Below are 18,007 nucleotides of genomic sequence, written 5' to 3' on the forward strand. Positions count from 1 at the left end.
CATGAGAATAACATTCAAGACATAAATATCACTAAAGTGAGATTTTATTTCTTTCAACAAAGTTTTTTTCATAAGCATAACTAAAGAATTGAATTTCTGTAAAATATTTAATGAATCCAGTTATCTACCATATGGATTGTACCTTCTTGTTGTATTTTTTAAGTTATTCACTATTCATGCATTTAGAAACAATTTTAATTTCTAGAGTTATATTATCTTTAAAAAAAATAATGAGCTTGAGTATAACATCTAGCAAAGAAAGTCATAAATCTACTGGCTATAACACAGATACATCAACATTCCTATATTTGTTCTACATTGGATATTAATGGTATCATATGAATCACCCTTTTATTAGCCCTAAAAAGGGTGAAAATATATATATGAATCATGAATGGACTTGTAAAGTTAGTGACTGCTTCTAAACGTACAAACCACAAATATTTGAAAGGAGTCGTCTTGTTCAGCGCTTCCCGTATTTATAATTCTTAGGCAATCATAATTGCAGCAAGGTATGCTTCCAGGAGCAGTGTACAGTTTTCTCTAAGTATTATTTCGTCAATTGGACTTCCCTGTCTATACAAGTAGTAGTAATAAGCCTTGATTGTTTGTACTCAAGTCATGGGCTGCGCACCATTCCAGGCATTGTGCATATCTAGCTCATCCATTTTTTGGTGTCCGCTTTCTTGTAAAAAACTAACACCAGACCATATCCCACGGATTAATAAGATGCTTACAAACACTACACTTCCAAGTGTGCATAACACCTGCATTGGATTATACTAAATGCATCAGTACCAAAATGGTAAATAGATATTCCGGGTAGTGCAAAGCCAAAATCCTAAGCAACTAAGAGTCCAGAACAAGAATAAATCCATTTTTCACTCCCTGCCAAATACCAACTGGAAAAATGATTACCGTTACATTTTGACAAATACTGCCTGCATAACCTAGTGTTACATTTTAGACATCAATTTAGCACCGAGATAACTGAACCATATGTATCCCGCCTAGTCATTTTTTCTAGAAAGAAAACTATTCATGAACTGTTCAAACTCGGCTTTTTCCATGCAGAATCAACCTTGTTTGCTTTACAAAATAAATTCAAGCTTGGACTCTGAACTCAACTAAATAGATGAGTCAAACTTAGGATTTATATGTTTAACGTTAAAAGCTTGTAAATAACTCTTGCGTGCACGCGCACGCGCAGAGTTGTAATGACAAAAGTATTAATTTATATAAGAAAGGGTATATAGATAATAAAACAGTCCATGTAAGTCTGTTACTTAGCAAAGTGCAGTTCTATGTAGAGAATTATAATTACCTAATTAGTGCTCAAATATTCTTAGTCTCCTTTTTCTTTCTTACTTCACCTTCTAGCATGAAAATGTCTACCAAAAAAAAAAATACTCTGAGAAGAGATTTGATAAAGAGAAAGAATATAATCAAGTTATAAGCAGGTTGAGCTAAATCTTAATATTTTTTAATTAACTCATTTGAATAAATCACTGAAACCTGAGAATGATCTTTTCTTTTCGCAAACCAAACCTAAATTTCAAGTACAGGACAAATTAACTCCATTGACCTTGTAATGTAAGAGTAGGTTTGTTGCTTTAAAGACCATGCCGTTGGTTTTAGACACAAAAACAGCTTTTCCACAAGGGCACAAGACTGTGTAAACACGACCCTACTCAGACGAACCTTGTGCACCCTTCTACAAATGGATCCCATCGTTTGTGGATTCTCATGTTCTTTCTATGATGCTTTGAACAGTAGAAGCCTAAAGATCTTGTAGAACCATTTTCTACTCAGTCAGTAATAAAAAGCTTGGAAAAAAAATGTCGAAAACAGGTTAAACTCACTAAATGCTATCGTATCGAATGTAACAATCTTATAACTATAAATCTATAATCATGCAGGTCTCCACAATCATAATAAAATACCCAAAAGAAATAAGCCTGTGCTCAGAAAAAAAAATGAAAAAACGTAGAAATGGCATTCAGGAATGATGATGAATGAAAAAAATACCTGAAGAAATGCCTTGAGAATCCACAAGAATGCGAGAAGCAGGATCCCATTGACAGAAAATCCGACCTGTATTGATTAAAAAAGATAAAGAGATGTTGAATCCATCCAGTTCAGACTTCCTATATGGAAGAAGAGAACAGCATAGTACCAAATGGGAGGAGATGGGAAGAGGGAGAACGGATCTAACTGCTTTCCTGGCTCTCTTTGACACCTTCTTGAACACATTCTGAAAGAACCTCACCAATAGGTCCAAAGTCCGATCCTCATCGTCGTCATCGTCGCTCATTGGATGCATCCACGTGCGAGGATCATGGGCTAAATTCCTCCTGCGACCCTGCAACAAATTAGATTGTAATCACAACCCAACGAAATTGATGGATGGAAAATAGATGCACGCACCTCAGAAACACAGAAATTGGAGACGCGTTGACTACGATTAAAGGCGTCATGAGTAGAAAGGGCGATTCGGCAAGCACGAAGACGAAGCTCAGAATTAAGAGTAAGTGAGCCGCCAAATAATGGAAGATTTGTCACTACTGAGAATGTCAATGTCATAATTTCGAATACAACCTCAAACCATAACAACAACAAATACTATGCTGTCGCATTTTTATTTTATTTATATATGGAGTATGTTTAAAGTAAAGCATTTCTTACACCTCCACTCATCCTTCCACTATGTTCTCGCATCCTTCAAGTATACTAATAATTTATGCATTTATCAAAGTAATAAGAAGAATAAATTCTTATTTTTCTCGCACTTCATGCAACTTATAATTACAATTACAACTATGACAAACACGCCAACTGAACTATAAATTTATAGTTCTAGTGAGCAGAGATACAATTATTACATTTAGAATTCACCCCCTGAAAAATGGAGCACTGGAGAATGTTCCTCCTCCATTAGGGAAAAGTGTGAGAAAGCAGATGAGGCCAAGGACAATGCCCCAAGCATATCTGCTTTCCCCTATAGGGCTGATCTCGTCTTTTGCAGGTATTTCTTCTCCGCCCCGAAAGAAGGTTGCAAACAATCCCCATGCCAAACACAGAACACTCCCACTGAGCCCACCAACACCGAGTAACAATGAAGTGGCAAACGATAACAGCATGGCAGTGCTTCTTCCAAACATGGCTTGAGCAATGCGACCTCCTTCTAGCCTCCCACACGGCAACATGTTCAAAGAAGTCACCACCATCCCTGCATAAGCATCAAATTCTTTAGCCATCTAACATCCCCAATGGTATTATCCAACCGTTTTTTCCCCCAATAAAAGAAACAAAATATGTTGTTTTCATTCCCCTACAACTTCTGGCCAAGGCATTTGGCAAGGAAATACTTGTTAAAAATCAATGCTGCGGTAAGATTACAAATAGTTGCTAGTTTCGCTAGAAATGAAAATTCATGAATCATCCAATTTACCGTACTCATGACCTTAATTAATTTTAACAAATGCCATTAAACCTGGATCAATGCCAGCTTCAGTCAAACAAGTAGCCCGGACATTATAAAATTATTAGATCTTAGGTTCTATAGAATGTAGACTTGTATTGTACATTGAATCATTATTGTCAAAAAGGAGGAACAAAGATAGAAATCTCAAAAAACCCACCTAAAAGCCCAGCAAATGCAAGTGGATCAACAGGAACTCCAACACCTTCCACTGCATAAGGTAATACATTTCCAAGATCATCTGTGTAAGGTCCAATAACATATTGGATGAAAGAAAGCAAGGGGTTGTTATAGAAAAATTGAGGCCGTACATACCTGAAAACAAATATGCAATAAGTTATAAACATGAAAAATAATGTCCACCAAGCATGTTGCTTGGCTGTAACAGTAATGCATAGAACTTGTATGCCAATATCAGACAACGATGTCCATTGTGCATGCTGGCCATATTATAGTATTATTATTATTATTGTTACTGTAAATTGTAATGTACAGAAACTTCTATGGCCAATGCTATACTCCAACATATCTCAGTACAACCTTATAAATTTATGTAATCTTCAACTTATATAAACTCAATAATTTAAAGATATCGTGTAGATTATAAGTTTATGGTTCTGTTTCTGGCAAACAATGCTCACTTAAATATTAAGCTTAGTTTCCCTTCCTTTTCTCATTGAGTCATTAACCAAAGAAAAAACATTAATAGGAAAGAGCAGTGCTTCTCGAGAAGGTATTATATACAGCACTTACAATGCATTATCGCCCCCATTAAAGCTTCCATCAGCCACAAATGCAGCAACAGCAAGCAGTAGTGAAGTTAAATATGCACTAGCAGTACGGGCTACAGGAATATCAAAAAGAGCTTTCTTGTTTGGGAGGAGTGACTCATAATTATTCATCACTCCTAAGCAACCTGTCCAATTTGATGGCACCAGGAAAGAAGGGCTGAGCTTAACACCATAATGGGCTGCTGTTACCCTGGTGGTTATCTACATAATGAAAAGAATACAGCCAGTCAGCCATGGAACGTCAAATATGACTATCATGCATGTAATACAGTTGCAAAAACAGTGGCCACAAAAAAAATCTCCGAGATAATTTGCATGAATACACAAATATAGGAAATTGAGCAACTGTCACATTCAGGCTTGTGTTGGATATTGTCTATTAAACCACTAAAAAACTCAAAAATAGGAAATTGAGCAACTGTCACATTGTCCCTTATAGATAATACCGTCTATCCTGTAAAATACAACAGCATCTACAAAGAAAACTTTTTCAAATTCACTTTAGGCTTTTTGTGTGCAGTTTCTTGCTTAGAAAACATAAACACGTTACTTGTTACTTAGAGGATAATAAATAAGGGCACAGTAAGTCAGAATCAGAACATGATATAATATGGAATAAACTAACGTGTTTGGTGGAAATCTTGAAATATAACATACCTCAGAAACTCCCAGAATAAATAAGAAGCCACCAAACAGAGGCACAGCATCAGCTAGATAGTCATCAAATGTAGCATTGGGTTTAAGGAAGAAGCCACTCATCAAAGCAACTGTTCCAAAGGTAGTAACTGCTAATGCAATAGCACTAAAATAGCCCAAAGGAGTACTCAGCTTAGTTGACTCAAATTGGAGATCCATTTCTGCTTTGGGTTGCACCACACAAGCCTGAATGGACGTTAGTTTTAGTAATAGTCATTCTAGCAAAAGCATCTTAACAACATTTTCTTTTAGGCTATGTAAGAAAGAAACAGACAAAGCCAGTACGACGATGATAAAGGAGCATTATTTGAGACATGAGTGCTCGTAATGAATCAAATCAAGTATATGTGACATGAGCACATGATGTGTGCCTTTAACTGAAAAACATTAACAATTCGGAACACTAAGCAATCCAAGTATTTTCCTCTGAAGATTCTTCCATTGTTTAAATTAAAAGATAGAAGTGATCCATCCACTGCAGTTGGCAAATAATCTAGAAATTTTGCAATTTAAGTACGTATAACATGTAACGGTGAGAGTTCACGTAATAGAACTGCAAAACTCACAAAGAAAAAAAGAATTCAAAAACAACGAAATGGTTAGCACTTGGCAGAGTGTATAACATAGGTTGCAAACTGTGTGAAATTGATAGGAAAGTAAGTACCTGTTTGGTAATGTCATTTGCTTTTTCTTCCATGAACCAGACGACGACCTCTCGCCCTGCTGCTTCAGAGAGCTTCTTCTCCAACTTGGGAATGACGTCATCGATGGGTTTCCTCAAATTGCCAATGAAAATGCCTCCATCTCCAAATCTTCGAACATCGGTAGCGAAGAAGGTGTCAAATCCAAAGCAACTCTTTAACTGCATAACGCCAGACAAATAAAATTAGTAATAGAATAGAGTGGAAATGAATAGTGATGGGAGTGGAATGAGGTGAGGTGACCTGGTTAAGATCAAGAGCCTGGAAAGTTTGTTCAGCTTTTTGCAGCCTCTCCTTTTCATTGAGCAAGTTATCACGCACCAAGTTGTTGAAGAGGGCGAAAAGAGGGTTAGTGTTGGTGGTTTCTCTGTCAAGCTGCTTGAGCTTTCTGTCAGCCCTCTTCTTCTCGAGCTTTATAGCGGCTTCGATGGAAGGGTTGCCCATGAACTTCTTAAACTCCTCGTCGCTCTTCCAATCCATTTCCTGCTGCTGGGTCTCAGAATCGTTTTCGGGTGCAACAGAAACCGTGGTAGTATTAGAGGAACAAGAGTCAGTTTGTTGGTCGTCTTTGAGAGAGGACCTGCTGCACGTGAGTTTGGAGCTGAAAGAAAAAGAGAGACGGTGGGTGTGTAGTGGGAAAGTCCTGATGGTGTTTGTGAAGGAAAGAGCTGAGAGAGTTGCCATTGGAAAGAAACGATCAATGTCATCATGGGTGGATGGATGAGTACTTGTTATGGGTTGTGAGAAAGTTCACTCTCACTCGAGAAGTTTGGAGAAGTTAGCATTTGAAAGTGGAAGACAAGACAAGGCCCCACAGTCGCCTCTTCTCTTCTCCGCACGCCGTGTGTCCTCGGATAACATCCTGCCACCTGGTCTCGTCCCAAAAGACCCAAACATACCATTTAATACCCCTCCACCCAACCCCCAAATAAGATATTTTTAAACTACTAATAATCTAAGCTACTTAGAATTTAAATGAACTGTGCACATTTTTAAAATTACAGTAAATATTTTGTTTTTTACATTTATGTTCTACATCATTCTCTAAATTCAAAAATACAACTTACAAGGACCATTTAGTTCAGAAGAGAATGGCAGTGAGTTAGGGAGTAACCCAAGTTACTTTCAGCTGAAATGACTTCTGCTATTATGTTTGAATCACCTACGAGGTTATGATCACTCCTCAATGTTTTATTTAATCAGCTAAACTCCTTAATGCTTGTTAAGTTGAGCTTGGGCTTGGGACATGCACTTTCAAGATACATACAAAGTTTGATCTTACCATTCTTTAGAAATAATAATCATACATGAATTTCTTTTCATCTTAAATATCTGATCAACACATTTCATTTTTTTTTAATTCTCTTTCAATCACATCATAAACCTTATTATATTTATATTTCTTTTTCTTTTTTTTTTCTATCTCTAGATGTATCATATAGGATGTTTATCAAATGTTTTCTCTTAAAAAATTCATCTCCCTCTATCTCTCTCAGCTTTTTAGACTAAAACATTGAAAACATGATGTACATAAATAAAAGTTTTACATATTTTAGGGGATTTAAATGGCATGTTTAGGATTATTTTATTTTTCCCATTTCTTTAATTTAAAAAATATGAGATTAATCTTTTAAAACCAATAATATTCTTATATTTTTTTATCCATACATTATTATTTAATAAAGGGACACCAAAGAAGAAATATAAATAACTAAATGAGATTGATAATTTATTTTATTTATAAAAATCGAAGACAATATAAAGAGTTTAGAGAGTTTAGAATAATTCAACATTCTCCTGAATCAAATGAGATGCGATTTGATTTCTCTATTCTCTATTTTATATATATATATATATATATATATATACACGAACTTGGAACTACTAAAATATAGCGAGCATAGTGCAACATAGATACAAAGTTAATATTGTTAAATCTTGAACGGAACCAGCCTTGGCTCGGTTAATCTACGATCTATCGTCCCTATCATAATCAGGACTAGGTTCGGACTCAAGCTAAAAAAATTGTCAAAAATATCTGTAATTGGGTCAACACAAACCCATCCCAAGCCTGCAACGTGAATTTACATCAACATAGGTGTGATTGTCAAACCGAGGCGCATGTGAAATCTCAAAGACTGGAATAGGCATAATAGACATTATCCTTGATGTTAATACATTCAACATGGTCCTAAATGCTACTTCCTGTGAAGTGTGAGCATGGGCTGTTTAAAATAAATCGATTATTTCGCTGACAATGTTATCCGTGATTGAATCTCCTATCTCCATGTATATCTCCCAATTTACGATTTGGAAGCTTTTCCACTCTTCTGATACCACACACACACAGGATTCTGCGTACAACAGCCTGCTCATCTTTTTAACTTGCCTATATTGTTTCTCCAACAAGTTAAAATGCTCATGTATGATATTCTGAAAGTCTTCAGATTCTGAAACTGCTTTACCTTCATTTTCATGAAACCCTATGTCTTTTTCTACATAGTCAAACTGTAGCTGCTTCCTTCTGTATCTTCCGCATATCCCCTGTAGTTTTTCTTTGTCTTTTTTTGCAGGTCTGAATTTCAGAATATTTGAGTTCACTAGTAGCTTTCTTACATAGTCTCTAACAAGTTTCTGGGACAAAGTAAAATAATTCTATCTAGTTAAAAATTAAAATTAATGTATGCTTGTTAATACTTTCCTCCCCTTTTGATTTATTGAAAGTGTCTAACCTGCATTGGGTAATGGTTCTTTCCATTCTGATACTCAGTTAAATTGTTGCCTGTTCTCTTTTGAGCTTATCCAATATGGTTTGGTTCTTGTATCAACCTGTTAGCTTAATGAGTAAGATTGTTTAATTTATACTGTGGACGGTAATGAAATTCTGTACACTAAATAGCATTTTTCCTAAAAATAATGTGATTTGATCGAGTATGAATTTCCTATTGTGGTCGTATAAAAGAATCCCTTAATACTTACTTCTGATCTCCTCAGTTTGGGGAGTGTGAGTGTCTGAAACATGTTTGCCCGCAAAACCTTGTCCTGAACATCATTGTTAGTAAAATGACACGACACAGCTAAGGTCTTCAGTAATCTGTTTGTTGAGTTGCCTGGGTGTGTGCTGTTAAGTATTCATGCACATAATATAGATCACTGTTGCGCTCTTCATCCCAGTTTGAGAACTCCTGGTTGTCTTCTGTGGGATTGAACTTGTACAATAGTGATCTTAGTATCCCTGAAGCATGTAATAACCTTTTCCTTATCTTGTGTAAATCACATTTGATCGACCACTTCAGACTCTGGCTGAATAAAGGTGGTGAATGTTGCTACTATCAGAGCTGAAGTTCTTGAACATGTAACTTCTTTCAACGAGGTAACTTTGCAATGAAAAAGGCTCTTGGAGGCGTTGGAGATGTTCTTTTAGCTGTTTGGCAGATTGTGGTTTGGAAGTATCCATTGGAAGGAGTAGGACCTAAAAGTAGAAAAACAGAGAAGACATTTAAGCTGTGAATACGAAACTTTTGGAGAAAGATGGGGAGCACGAATAGGCAGTGGAAGCTAATAGAACGTGCTTGTCTTTGACAATGGGCTCTCACAGTAGAGTTGGAGTGCAAATAAATTTGTTAGGGATGGAGGGAGGGAGAGTAAAGCAAGGGGTTGGTGGAGTGGGGAAGAGGCATTTATGTATATCAAATAGTTTATTTGACCGGGGAACCAGAAAGCTAAAGCTTGGTAACATAGCAATCAATTGGTGGTACCAACATGTTTAATGTTTAATGTAGCAATTTCTTGATTGCTTCCAACTTATGTGTTGCATATACTAATACTATAGGACATACCAATTCAAATGGCTAGCGAAAATTAGATCAAGTTCTCATTCTCCTTGCTTTGTTTGGTCCCACAACTTCCCTCTCTACGAATGCTTGGAGCATTTTTAATCAGTTTGCTTGTTGTTGTCTATTGCTTTCTCAATTATATATATATATATATATATATATATATATAAAAGGTGCTTATGGCAAAAGGAGTCTTATAGAAAGATGGAAAAATATTTTAAAAATAAATACTACTTCATCTTTAAAATAAAAAAGATATATTGCATACTAATTTATAAAAAAAATGGAAAAAGATGAATAGGATAATTATTTTTAAAAGATCTTAAATGAATATTTTTTAAATAAAACTTTAATAAATCAAAATGAATTAATAGATCAGTTTTAATCCATGCATCATCATAATATTGAGTAAAAAAAATTATTCAAATGTATTGGTTTGGCCAGCCTAATATTATCATATTTCTTTCATAGCATAATATTGAATATTAAGTTTATTTCAATATTAGACTCAGTAGTATTTTGTTATCTTAAATGAATAGTTTTATGTTGTCTTATATTTAATATTAGTAAAAAAAAATATCCGAGGATATAATGAAAGTGAAGTGAGTTTTGTGCGGGGAGCGAGAAGCGAGAAGGGAGTGAGGTTTGGAGAAGAGAGAGATGGGAAAGGAGAAGAAGAGGTATCTTCTGAAAACGGAACCGTCGGAGTGGTCGTGGGAGGACCAGGCAGCAAACGGAGGCATAAGCAAATGGGATGGGGTGAAGAACAAGCAGGCCCAGAAATACCTCAAGTCCATGTCCATCAACGACCTCTGCTTCTTCTACCACTCCGGCCCCAAGGCCCGCCGTATCGTCGGCGTTGTTTCCGTCGTCCGCGAGTGGTACGGCGATGCTGTCGACGTCAAGGCTGTCGGGGAGATGAGGAGGCCCGTCGACTTAAAGGAGATGAAACATTTCAAGGATTTCGCTCTCTTGAGGCAACCTAGGCTCTCTGTTGTCCCTGTTCCCGATCACATTTGGAACCAAATCTGTCATTTGGGAGGTGGCTACCAAGGCGACCATGCTTCCTAATGTAAATACTTTAACTACTCCTTTCTGTTCTCTTTTCCGTTGAATTAAATGTCTTCCTTTTACCTTTACCTTTGCCCTGCTTATGCTTGTATATTTCTCGTTCATTTCTGAATTCTGAGCGCAACCAAAGAATCATTTTACAACAAGTATTAACCCTAACCCTAACCCTAACCCCAACCCCAACCCCAACCCCAACAAAGAAATAGGTGTGGGCTTATACCAATCTTATATTTGGGCCGGTGCTACGGTCACCAGCCATTAAACTCTAGATAAATAACGCTCTTGCTATTTGCACCCCCTTTTCTAAGTACACATCCTTTCCCTTCCTACCTCTCAATTATCCATTATATCTTTTTTCTTAAAGAAGTATATCCATTTTGTTTTTTGGAAATGTATTACCGGAATTACATATCCGAAAATGTATCTTTATGATTCATATATATATTTTTCAATAAAATATCACTTAAGAATTAAGATATAAATAAAAAAAATGATAAACAATTACCTTCGATCTATATTTGTTAGTCTTATTTTCATTTTATTATTATTATTCTTTAAATCTTATCTAACATTTTATTTTTATTGTATATTTATTATTCTTTAAACCTTAATTTAAAACTATCTTTATCATATATTCATTGTGTTTTCATCATTATATAATATTTTGTGTTTTCTTTCATTTTTAAGGTATTTAAATCACTAACTTCACATGCCATTAAAGGTATTTTCCAAATAATCCTTAAATGCTAAATCCTCCTCTTTGAAATGCTTGTTAAAACGTATTACTATTTATGGTTTGTCTGTGGTGTTTTGAATGATATTTGGCGTAAGGGATGGGATAGAAACATCTATTAGCATGCTTGTTTCCTCGTCAAGTTGATTTCAATCGTCAAAAGGAGGCTGATATGTGTCATATGTGTATCTTCTATAGTACTATTTATTTTGCTATTTTTTTTAGATAATACTACAAGTATTTTGCTATTAGGCATGGTTTTACGCTAGTACTAGTTCCAAGCAAGCATTATACGATTATAAAATTGGGGCTTAAATATGTTTTTGTTTTATATGATTATAAAATTGATGCTTAAATATGTTTTTTTCATGTCAATTAGTGTTTTTTTTATATAAGTTCATGTTTTTAATTTTAGGTCATATAAATTTGTGTTTTTTTAATTTTGATTCTGTAAGATATTTTACTCTTAGTTCCCGTAAATTTGTATTTTTCTAATTTTGATTCCTTTAAACACAAACTTATGGGATTTTAAATAAAAAAAAAATTAAAATCTTAAAGTGGATTGTATAATTCATTTGTCATTGGACTAAGTTCAATGACCAATAAAATAGGTTGGATCTCAACCCATGGTTTGTGTATAGGTTATCATTGCTTATCATGTTGAATTAGAATCTTATCCAAATCATATCTTAACTTCAGAAATCATGGGATAAGATATGATAAAATCTCACCATAAATAATGATGAATAATAGTTATTAAAACTTGTTATACTATAGCCAAATTTGTCATTGTTGAAAACAATCTTCAAAAGTGTTTTGAAGAGTTATTTTTTAGTGAAAATAATTTTAGGAGTTTTTTTGTTTCATTAATAGTGTTTTGGGTATTTTTCTTAACCTCTTTTTTTTACTCTATCCTTTTCATCTTTATCTTTATATTGACTTTTAATATTTTTTTAAAAAAATATCAAAATTAAATTTTTCATTGAACATATTAATAATTCTTTGGTTTTTAGCCATCTTTATAAATAAACAATGTTTGGGGAAGTGACTCGTGTTAAAATATAAATAAGTTAATGGTGTTTGGGAAAGAGACTCATGTAAAAATTTTAATTAACAGTCTATGAGTCTATGACCGGGTGAAGAAATCTAATTGTTTGCCAATTCTACTAAACAACTTGTTTTTTACTCAATTCTACAACTAAAAAACTTAATCACCAAATATGTTTTTTATTTTATTTTTACAGAACATACATTTTAAGAGTATAAATATATAGCATCACTCCCATGTTAACAATACCGGCGAAGTCGTAGTTCCACTTTTCTTCACCCGGTCATAGACGGCAGTAGTTAAGAGTATAACAAAAACAGTTTGAAGAAATAGTTTTTGAAAAGACTATTCTAGCAAAAAAAATGTTTTTTTAATTTTAAAAAATAAAAATAAAAATAAAAACTCCAACTGCGAGTACCCTGACCCCCCTCCCCCTAAAAATAATAGATGACATCTTCTAATTTTTTTATTTTTATCTTTATCGAGACAATGTTTTGCACATGTAAGTTTCGATAGGCTTCGCACAGACAATTAAAAAGCTCTAATTTGTTATTCATTATTTTATTTTCTTCAAACACGGCCTTTGCTTTTATTACATCTATCTATCTATCACCAATAAAAAAAAAAAGGAAAAAAGGAGAGACAAGGCAACAAGAATGTGTTATAGCTCAAGGCAATATACTAGGATGGGCGTTTCTTGGGGAGGTTTCTTTGGTGGAGAAGTTTAATTTGTATTGTGTGATAGAGGAAGAAACCTCGTTTAATTTGATACCAATTCTAATAGTTTTAAGATTCAAGCTTGCACGATTAAATTAGCAAAGACGAACCAATAAAGTTTAGAAGAATTAGTACTGATAAAAAGAAAAGTAGAATTGCCAAAAAAATAATTTTATTTTTACCCATCTTTATAAAAATTAAAATTGTTAAGGGAAGTTATATTTATTTTTAAAAATTTTAACTTTATTATTTTCAAAAACAGTTTTCTGTTTTTAAGAATTTGTTTGTTCCTTCAACATATTTGAAAGTGTTCCGAGAACATATTTATGTTTTTTAAAAGTCTCTCTGCAAAGCCCTTGTACAGTTGTACATAATACTTGAAAAAAAAAATGAAAAAAGAGGATGGGACTTGAGAGTGCTTTTAAGTATTAGTAAAAAAAAATTCATTGAAAAATAAAAATATACGCTATTTCATGTTTGTTTTGAAAAATAATTAATAAAACATTAATAAGTAGTTTTAAAATACTAATTAAAGAAATGGAAACAAAAAATTGTAAAAAACACTAACAACATATGTTTATCATAATTTTTAATATTATATTTATTAATTAACATATTTAAAACACTTATTGACAACTCCTATTCAAAAATATTTAATAAAATTATTAATTTTTCTTAGAGTTGGTATTTGGCAATACACTTGGGCCTTGACCTTGACTATTCGCCTCGTGTTGCAAAATTTTATTTTTGTACATGTTATTCTCTCAGTTCCTAATTATAATATATTATTTTAAAATTTTCTTGCCATTTCTTATAAGACTATTTTTATTTTTTTATTAAGTTTTTTTTTCAAAATACTCTTAATTATTGTAGTCCATACATAATAAATATTATAAATTGTTTCTTTCTCTTTCTTGTAAAAATTGGAAAATTATTGTAAAAAAATGAAAAATAAAGAATTGAAGAGTTTAAGTTTTAAAAACTAAAATTTCACTATCAGTATTCTCTCTCTATTTAAATGAAAAATAATTAAGCAGAAAAAGTGATGTAATTAGTGTCAATGATTTTAAGAATAAATTTGAAAAATATTACAATTAAAAAAAATTAATTCTATTAATGAAAATAACCATTTTTAAATACATGTAAATTAGTTAAAAATGGATTAGAATTAGATAGGAGAGAGTATTTTAATTTTATATTACTTATAATTTATTAAATTTATTTATTTAAAGAGAAACTTCTTTATTAAAACCAATAAGTTTAAAAAATAGTAAAAAAAAGGAATAACTTAAAAAATAATAGAATAATTTAATCTATATTGTTTAAAGAGTTAAATTGAAAGAAAATATTAATATTTTTGAAATTTATATTTTGATACAAATATTAATTTAAGTATTTAGAAAAGTTGATGATTTTTTTTATAAATTATTTAAAATAATGAGTAAATGAAGAAGTAGATAGATAGACAGGTGGAAAAGGAATGAGGCAGCGTGCGCTGAAGTGATGAGTTCCGATATATGACTTTATGTACGCCGACACCAGCACGCCGGTCCAATTGTCTAATCTAAATTAATTTCTCCTTTAAAAAGGTCAATAGTCCATTCCCCAAGATAATGGCAAAGCTGGGGATTCATTGCAATAGGGAGGGCATTTTGAGGAAAGGCAGTTATATATGAGAGTGGAAAAGAGTAAATGAAGAATCGTAGGAGGATGCAGTTGGGAAATTTGGTGGAGTCGATCAAATCGAAGGTGAGATCTTTGAAGCCGAAGAAGGGAAAGAAGCCATACATGAAGATGGACAAGAGTGCCAGCGTCAAGGTAGAGATTCGCAGCAGAAAAGCCCGCAAGCTTATAGAAAAGACCTTGAAGGCTGCTGATATTTCCAATTAATCTTACCTTCTTCTCTTCTCTTTTCATAAAGAGTAACAACATTCCTCCTCTTGCTTCGTTACTGGTTAGGCTCAAGAGGGTTTTTTTTTATTATTAGATCCTCTTCCTCTAGACTCTCTCCGCCAGTCCTCTAAGCCGTTGCTTGTAATAAAAGTTGGCAAAGTAAAAATAATTTCTCTATATAGTTCATTTGCTTTAAATGTAAATAATGCCACAAATAAATAATATTCTTTATATGTATGTATTGGTATTAAATTTAATAATAATTACTTTTTAATTAACAGTAATATACATAAGTTCATATTACAAAGTTATACATTTTGTCTATCAATTTTAATAAATATTTAATAATATAATTATATTTTATATTTAATAAATACAATAATTAAAATTTATTTTACCATATTTTCATATAATTAAAAAATAAGGAGATTTGTTTCTATTTGAGATAAAAATTAAGAAATTTTTATTGTTTATATTCCAAGCCAAAGGAATATTAAATTAATTTGGTCAATATTTTTTAAAAAAGTAGTGAGAAAACATAACAAATACAGGACAGAAAAACTAGACTCTAATGCTAAACCCAAGGCATCAGCTAACACAGTGTGCCTTAATTGGCTAACCATTCAACACATGAGTTGCTTGCAAAATAACTTAAAATAATTAAACTTGTTATCATATACAAAATGAATTTCCATCTTTTAAAGTGAAGGGACTGTACTTTAAAAAACATAGCACAATAATAATGATTAATTAAAAAAATAAAGGAGGAATTTGTACTTTAGAAGATAAAGTAAAATAATAATAACTAATTAAAAATTAATACTGTAGTCGACACTGTATTAAGTTTAGATTGCTTTATATTTTTTATTTAATTTTATTGCAATTATCAATAATTTTCTAATCAACTATTGTAAGCATATTTCTTCACTTTATAAGAGAACAATTTTGTATGATAGTTTTTTTTTAGTTTTTCAGGAATTTTGAACTTGAAAATGTTTGTTTTTTTATGTTTGATTTATTTTTAAAAAATATTTTCAAGAAACAATGTTTTGAGTGAATGTATTTATATTTCTCAAAAATAGTTTTCATGAGGTGGAAATACGATTTTTCTGGCTTATAAAAAAGCTTTACTACAATAATAAAAAAAAAATGGTTAACATTGATTCAAGGATTAAGATTTAAGAGGAGCTTGTTGGATGTGTCTCACCATATTCTCTTCGATTAATCTTATCCTAAATTTCTTAATTCGAACAACGTTTGAATTTGTTGATATCGGCTTAAAAGATTATCTCAACATAATTTGAGTACTAAAAGTAAATAAAAGTTTATTTAATTGACAAGTGAATTTAATTTGATTTTTTCTATTAATGTAAAAATCTTGTTAAAGAATTGTTAAGTTTTGAAAGATGCTCTGACTCTAATGAAACTTTGTGACTAATTCACTTAAATTTTTTATATTAAAAAAACAATGAGTGCTTTAGAACTATAAAGTTCCAAATATTTTAGTTTCTACGTCTAAATTGCGAAAGTAAATAATAAGATAAGCTTGACGGATGATTAAAATATTGAGGTACAAAATTAACAAAATATATGTTATAACAGAATAATTTAATATTAAAAGGATTTTGTTCGTAGATAATTTTTGGGTATGGAATTGTTAGATAAATTTATTTCGAGAAAGGTATCTATGGCCTCAATAATCTTTGTTTTTTATTTATTTATTTCATACTCGAATTCTTTTTCTCTTCATTATAGTGTGCGCCGACCTTGTTCGTGGTGCCAAGGACAAGCGCCTCAGGGTGAAGGGACCTGTTAGGATGCCAACTAAAGTCCTTAACATCACCACCAGGAAGTCCCCATGTGGTGAAGGTAACTTCAAAACTATTCTTTTGCTTTTCAAAACTCACTTAGAATTCCACACTCTTCTGAGAGAGCAATAATAATAATAACCCTTCAACATAACATAGCCATTGCCTCTTTTTCTGACTTGAAGGTGATTCTAAAGAGCAAGTTTCCCTTGCGCCTTCTTGATTTTGATTTAAGTTATATGAAATTTCAATCCAATGGTTTTGGAGACTAGAGAATGGTGTTCATGTTCCTTAGGTCGATTCAGAAGAGAACCTATGAATGGCGAGAAGATAAGGTTCATGTGTTGGTTATGAAAATGTTTAAGGTTAAAAAGCAGACCCGACATCAAGAGATTTGATAACAGTTGGTGATTTTGGAAAATTTCATTAGGCTAGCTGAGAATGTAAGAGCAATATTTTGGTTTTGGGTATTGTCATTATCCTTAATGTCTTGGTGTATTGTGGATATATTAATGGTAATGAACCCTTTGTTTATGACTTGCTTCTTGTTTCAGGCACCAACACATGGGACAGATTTGAGCTGCGTGTGCACAAGAGAGTTATTGATCTCCACAGTTCCCCAGATGTGGTTAAGCAAATTACCTCAATCACAATTGAACCTGGTGTCGAGGTCGAGGTCACCATTGCAGATGCTTGATTTTGGCCTCCATTTTTTTTTTCTGCATGCTAGTTTGTTTTGTAATTTAACCTCTTGGCTGGGAATATGTTGAGTCCTATGTGTTAGGTTAATGCATTTTCCTTTTGCCGTTAAAATTTTTGAAGTTGATTATTGTGGAAGGGGAAATTGACTTGATCAATTAGCTTTAGATAGAAACTATGTCAAATTGTTATATTCTTTAATGCTTATACTCGGGAAGATCTAGTATGTTTAGTTGTACTTTTGAAGAAAGGAGTAAAAGACATAATAAGAACAGGTTAAAACGGCTGGCTGTTGCTGTTGTTGAATGTAGAGAAAGACACATTTTACAGAATAATATTTATGTAAAACTATTTTTAGCGTTAGAGTTCAGTATTCTGCGATGATAACACTGTAATATAATCAATACTTTTAATTTTTAATATTTATCATTTTTATACAGTACAAAATTGTTGATCAAATTTATGTTCGAGATGTAATATAAAAAAATTGAATTTATATATAACTCTATATAAATTATTTATTTATCTTTTTT

The 18,007-nt window shown here is 32.5% G+C and overlaps 5 protein-coding genes across 7 annotated transcripts; 3 read left to right on the top strand and 2 right to left on the bottom strand.

The window, feature by feature from the left end:
• Positions 1 to 243: 243 nt before the first annotated feature.
• LOC114368054 (protein SHORT HYPOCOTYL IN WHITE LIGHT 1) lies at positions 244 to 2,640 on the bottom strand. Of its 3 annotated transcripts, XR_003657324.1 has the most exons (5): positions 2,428 to 2,618; positions 2,177 to 2,362; positions 2,029 to 2,094; positions 1,325 to 1,391; positions 639 to 767 (listed from the first exon to the last, which is right to left on the bottom strand). XR_003657324.1 is itself a non-coding variant. In XM_028325404.1 (4 exons), the coding sequence occupies exons 1-4, from the start codon at positions 2,581 to 2,583 to the stop codon at positions 615 to 617; spliced, it is 561 nt and encodes a 186-aa protein (XP_028181205.1). In that variant the 5' UTR covers positions 2,584 to 2,640; the 3' UTR covers positions 244 to 614. The 3 variants fall into 3 exon arrangements, 2 of the variants coding, with proteins under 2 accessions (XP_028181205.1, XP_028181213.1); XM_028325404.1 differs by lacking the exon at positions 1,325 to 1,391 and having other exon boundaries at positions 244 to 767; positions 2,428 to 2,640; XM_028325412.1 differs by lacking the exon at positions 1,325 to 1,391 and having other exon boundaries at positions 400 to 767; positions 2,177 to 2,354; positions 2,428 to 2,604.
• LOC114368048 (probable zinc metallopeptidase EGY3, chloroplastic) lies at positions 2,612 to 6,502 on the bottom strand. Its single transcript, XM_028325391.1, has 6 exons — positions 5,913 to 6,502; positions 5,633 to 5,830; positions 4,930 to 5,154; positions 4,235 to 4,473; positions 3,642 to 3,796; positions 2,612 to 3,229 (listed from the first exon to the last, which is right to left on the bottom strand). Exons 1-6 carry the CDS (start codon positions 6,351 to 6,353, stop codon positions 2,892 to 2,894), a joined length of 1,596 nt encoding a protein of 531 aa, XP_028181192.1. The 5' UTR covers positions 6,354 to 6,502; the 3' UTR covers positions 2,612 to 2,891.
• A 3,588-nt stretch (positions 6,503 to 10,090) lies between these two features.
• LOC114368073 (thymocyte nuclear protein 1) lies at positions 10,091 to 10,684 on the top strand. The gene has a single exon (XM_028325427.1). The coding sequence runs from the start codon at positions 10,166 to 10,168 to the stop codon at positions 10,574 to 10,576; it is 411 nt and encodes a 136-aa protein (XP_028181228.1). The 5' UTR covers positions 10,091 to 10,165; the 3' UTR covers positions 10,577 to 10,684.
• A 3,894-nt stretch (positions 10,685 to 14,578) lies between these two features.
• Positions 14,579 to 15,204, top strand: LOC114368082. Its single transcript, XM_028325440.1, has one exon. It carries the CDS (start codon positions 14,767 to 14,769, stop codon positions 14,962 to 14,964), a length of 198 nt encoding a protein of 65 aa, XP_028181241.1. The 5' UTR covers positions 14,579 to 14,766; the 3' UTR covers positions 14,965 to 15,204.
• Positions 15,205 to 16,638: 1,434 nt separating this feature from the next.
• LOC114399343 (40S ribosomal protein S20-2-like) lies at positions 16,639 to 17,809 on the top strand (the record flags this gene model as incomplete). Its single annotated transcript, XM_028361561.1, has 3 exons — positions 16,639 to 16,648; positions 16,723 to 16,836; positions 17,330 to 17,809. Coding segments are annotated over 3 exons (267 nt in total), but the record flags the coding sequence as incomplete, so codon positions are not given.
• Between the last annotated feature and the right edge of the window lie 198 nt (positions 17,810 to 18,007).

Source organism: Glycine soja, chromosome 1 (genome assembly GCF_004193775.1).
Source record: "Glycine soja cultivar W05 chromosome 1, ASM419377v2, whole genome shotgun sequence".
Lineage (NCBI taxonomy): Eukaryota > Viridiplantae > Streptophyta > Magnoliopsida > Fabales > Fabaceae > Glycine > Glycine soja.

Coding starts and splice junctions, on each gene's coding strand:
- LOC114368054 (XM_028325404.1), bottom strand. CDS start 2,583: ATGACATTGACATTCTCAGTAGTGACAAATCTTCCATTATTTGGCGGC. Junction 2,363..2,427: donor CCAATTTCTGTGTTTCTGAG/GTGCGTGCATCT, acceptor AATTTGTTGCAG/GGTCGCAGGAGGAATTTAGC. Junction 768..2,028: donor TTCTCAAGGCATTTCTTCAG/GTATTTTTTTCA, acceptor AATCCAATGCAG/GTGTTATGCACACTTGGAAG.
- LOC114368048 (XM_028325391.1), bottom strand. CDS start 6,353: ATGGCAACTCTCTCAGCTCTTTCCTTCACAAACACCATCAGGACTTTC. Junction 5,155..5,632: donor CAAATGACATTACCAAACAG/GTACTTACTTTC, acceptor ACGTCCATTCAG/GCTTGTGTGGTGCAACCCAA. Junction 3,797..4,234: donor AATGGGGGCGATAATGCATT/GTAAGTGCTGTA, acceptor ATTTGTTTTCAG/GTATGTACGGCCTCAATTTT.
- LOC114368073 (XM_028325427.1), top strand. CDS start 10,166: ATGGGAAAGGAGAAGAAGAGGTATCTTCTGAAAACGGAACCGTCGGAG.
- LOC114368082 (XM_028325440.1), top strand. CDS start 14,767: ATGAAGAATCGTAGGAGGATGCAGTTGGGAAATTTGGTGGAGTCGATC.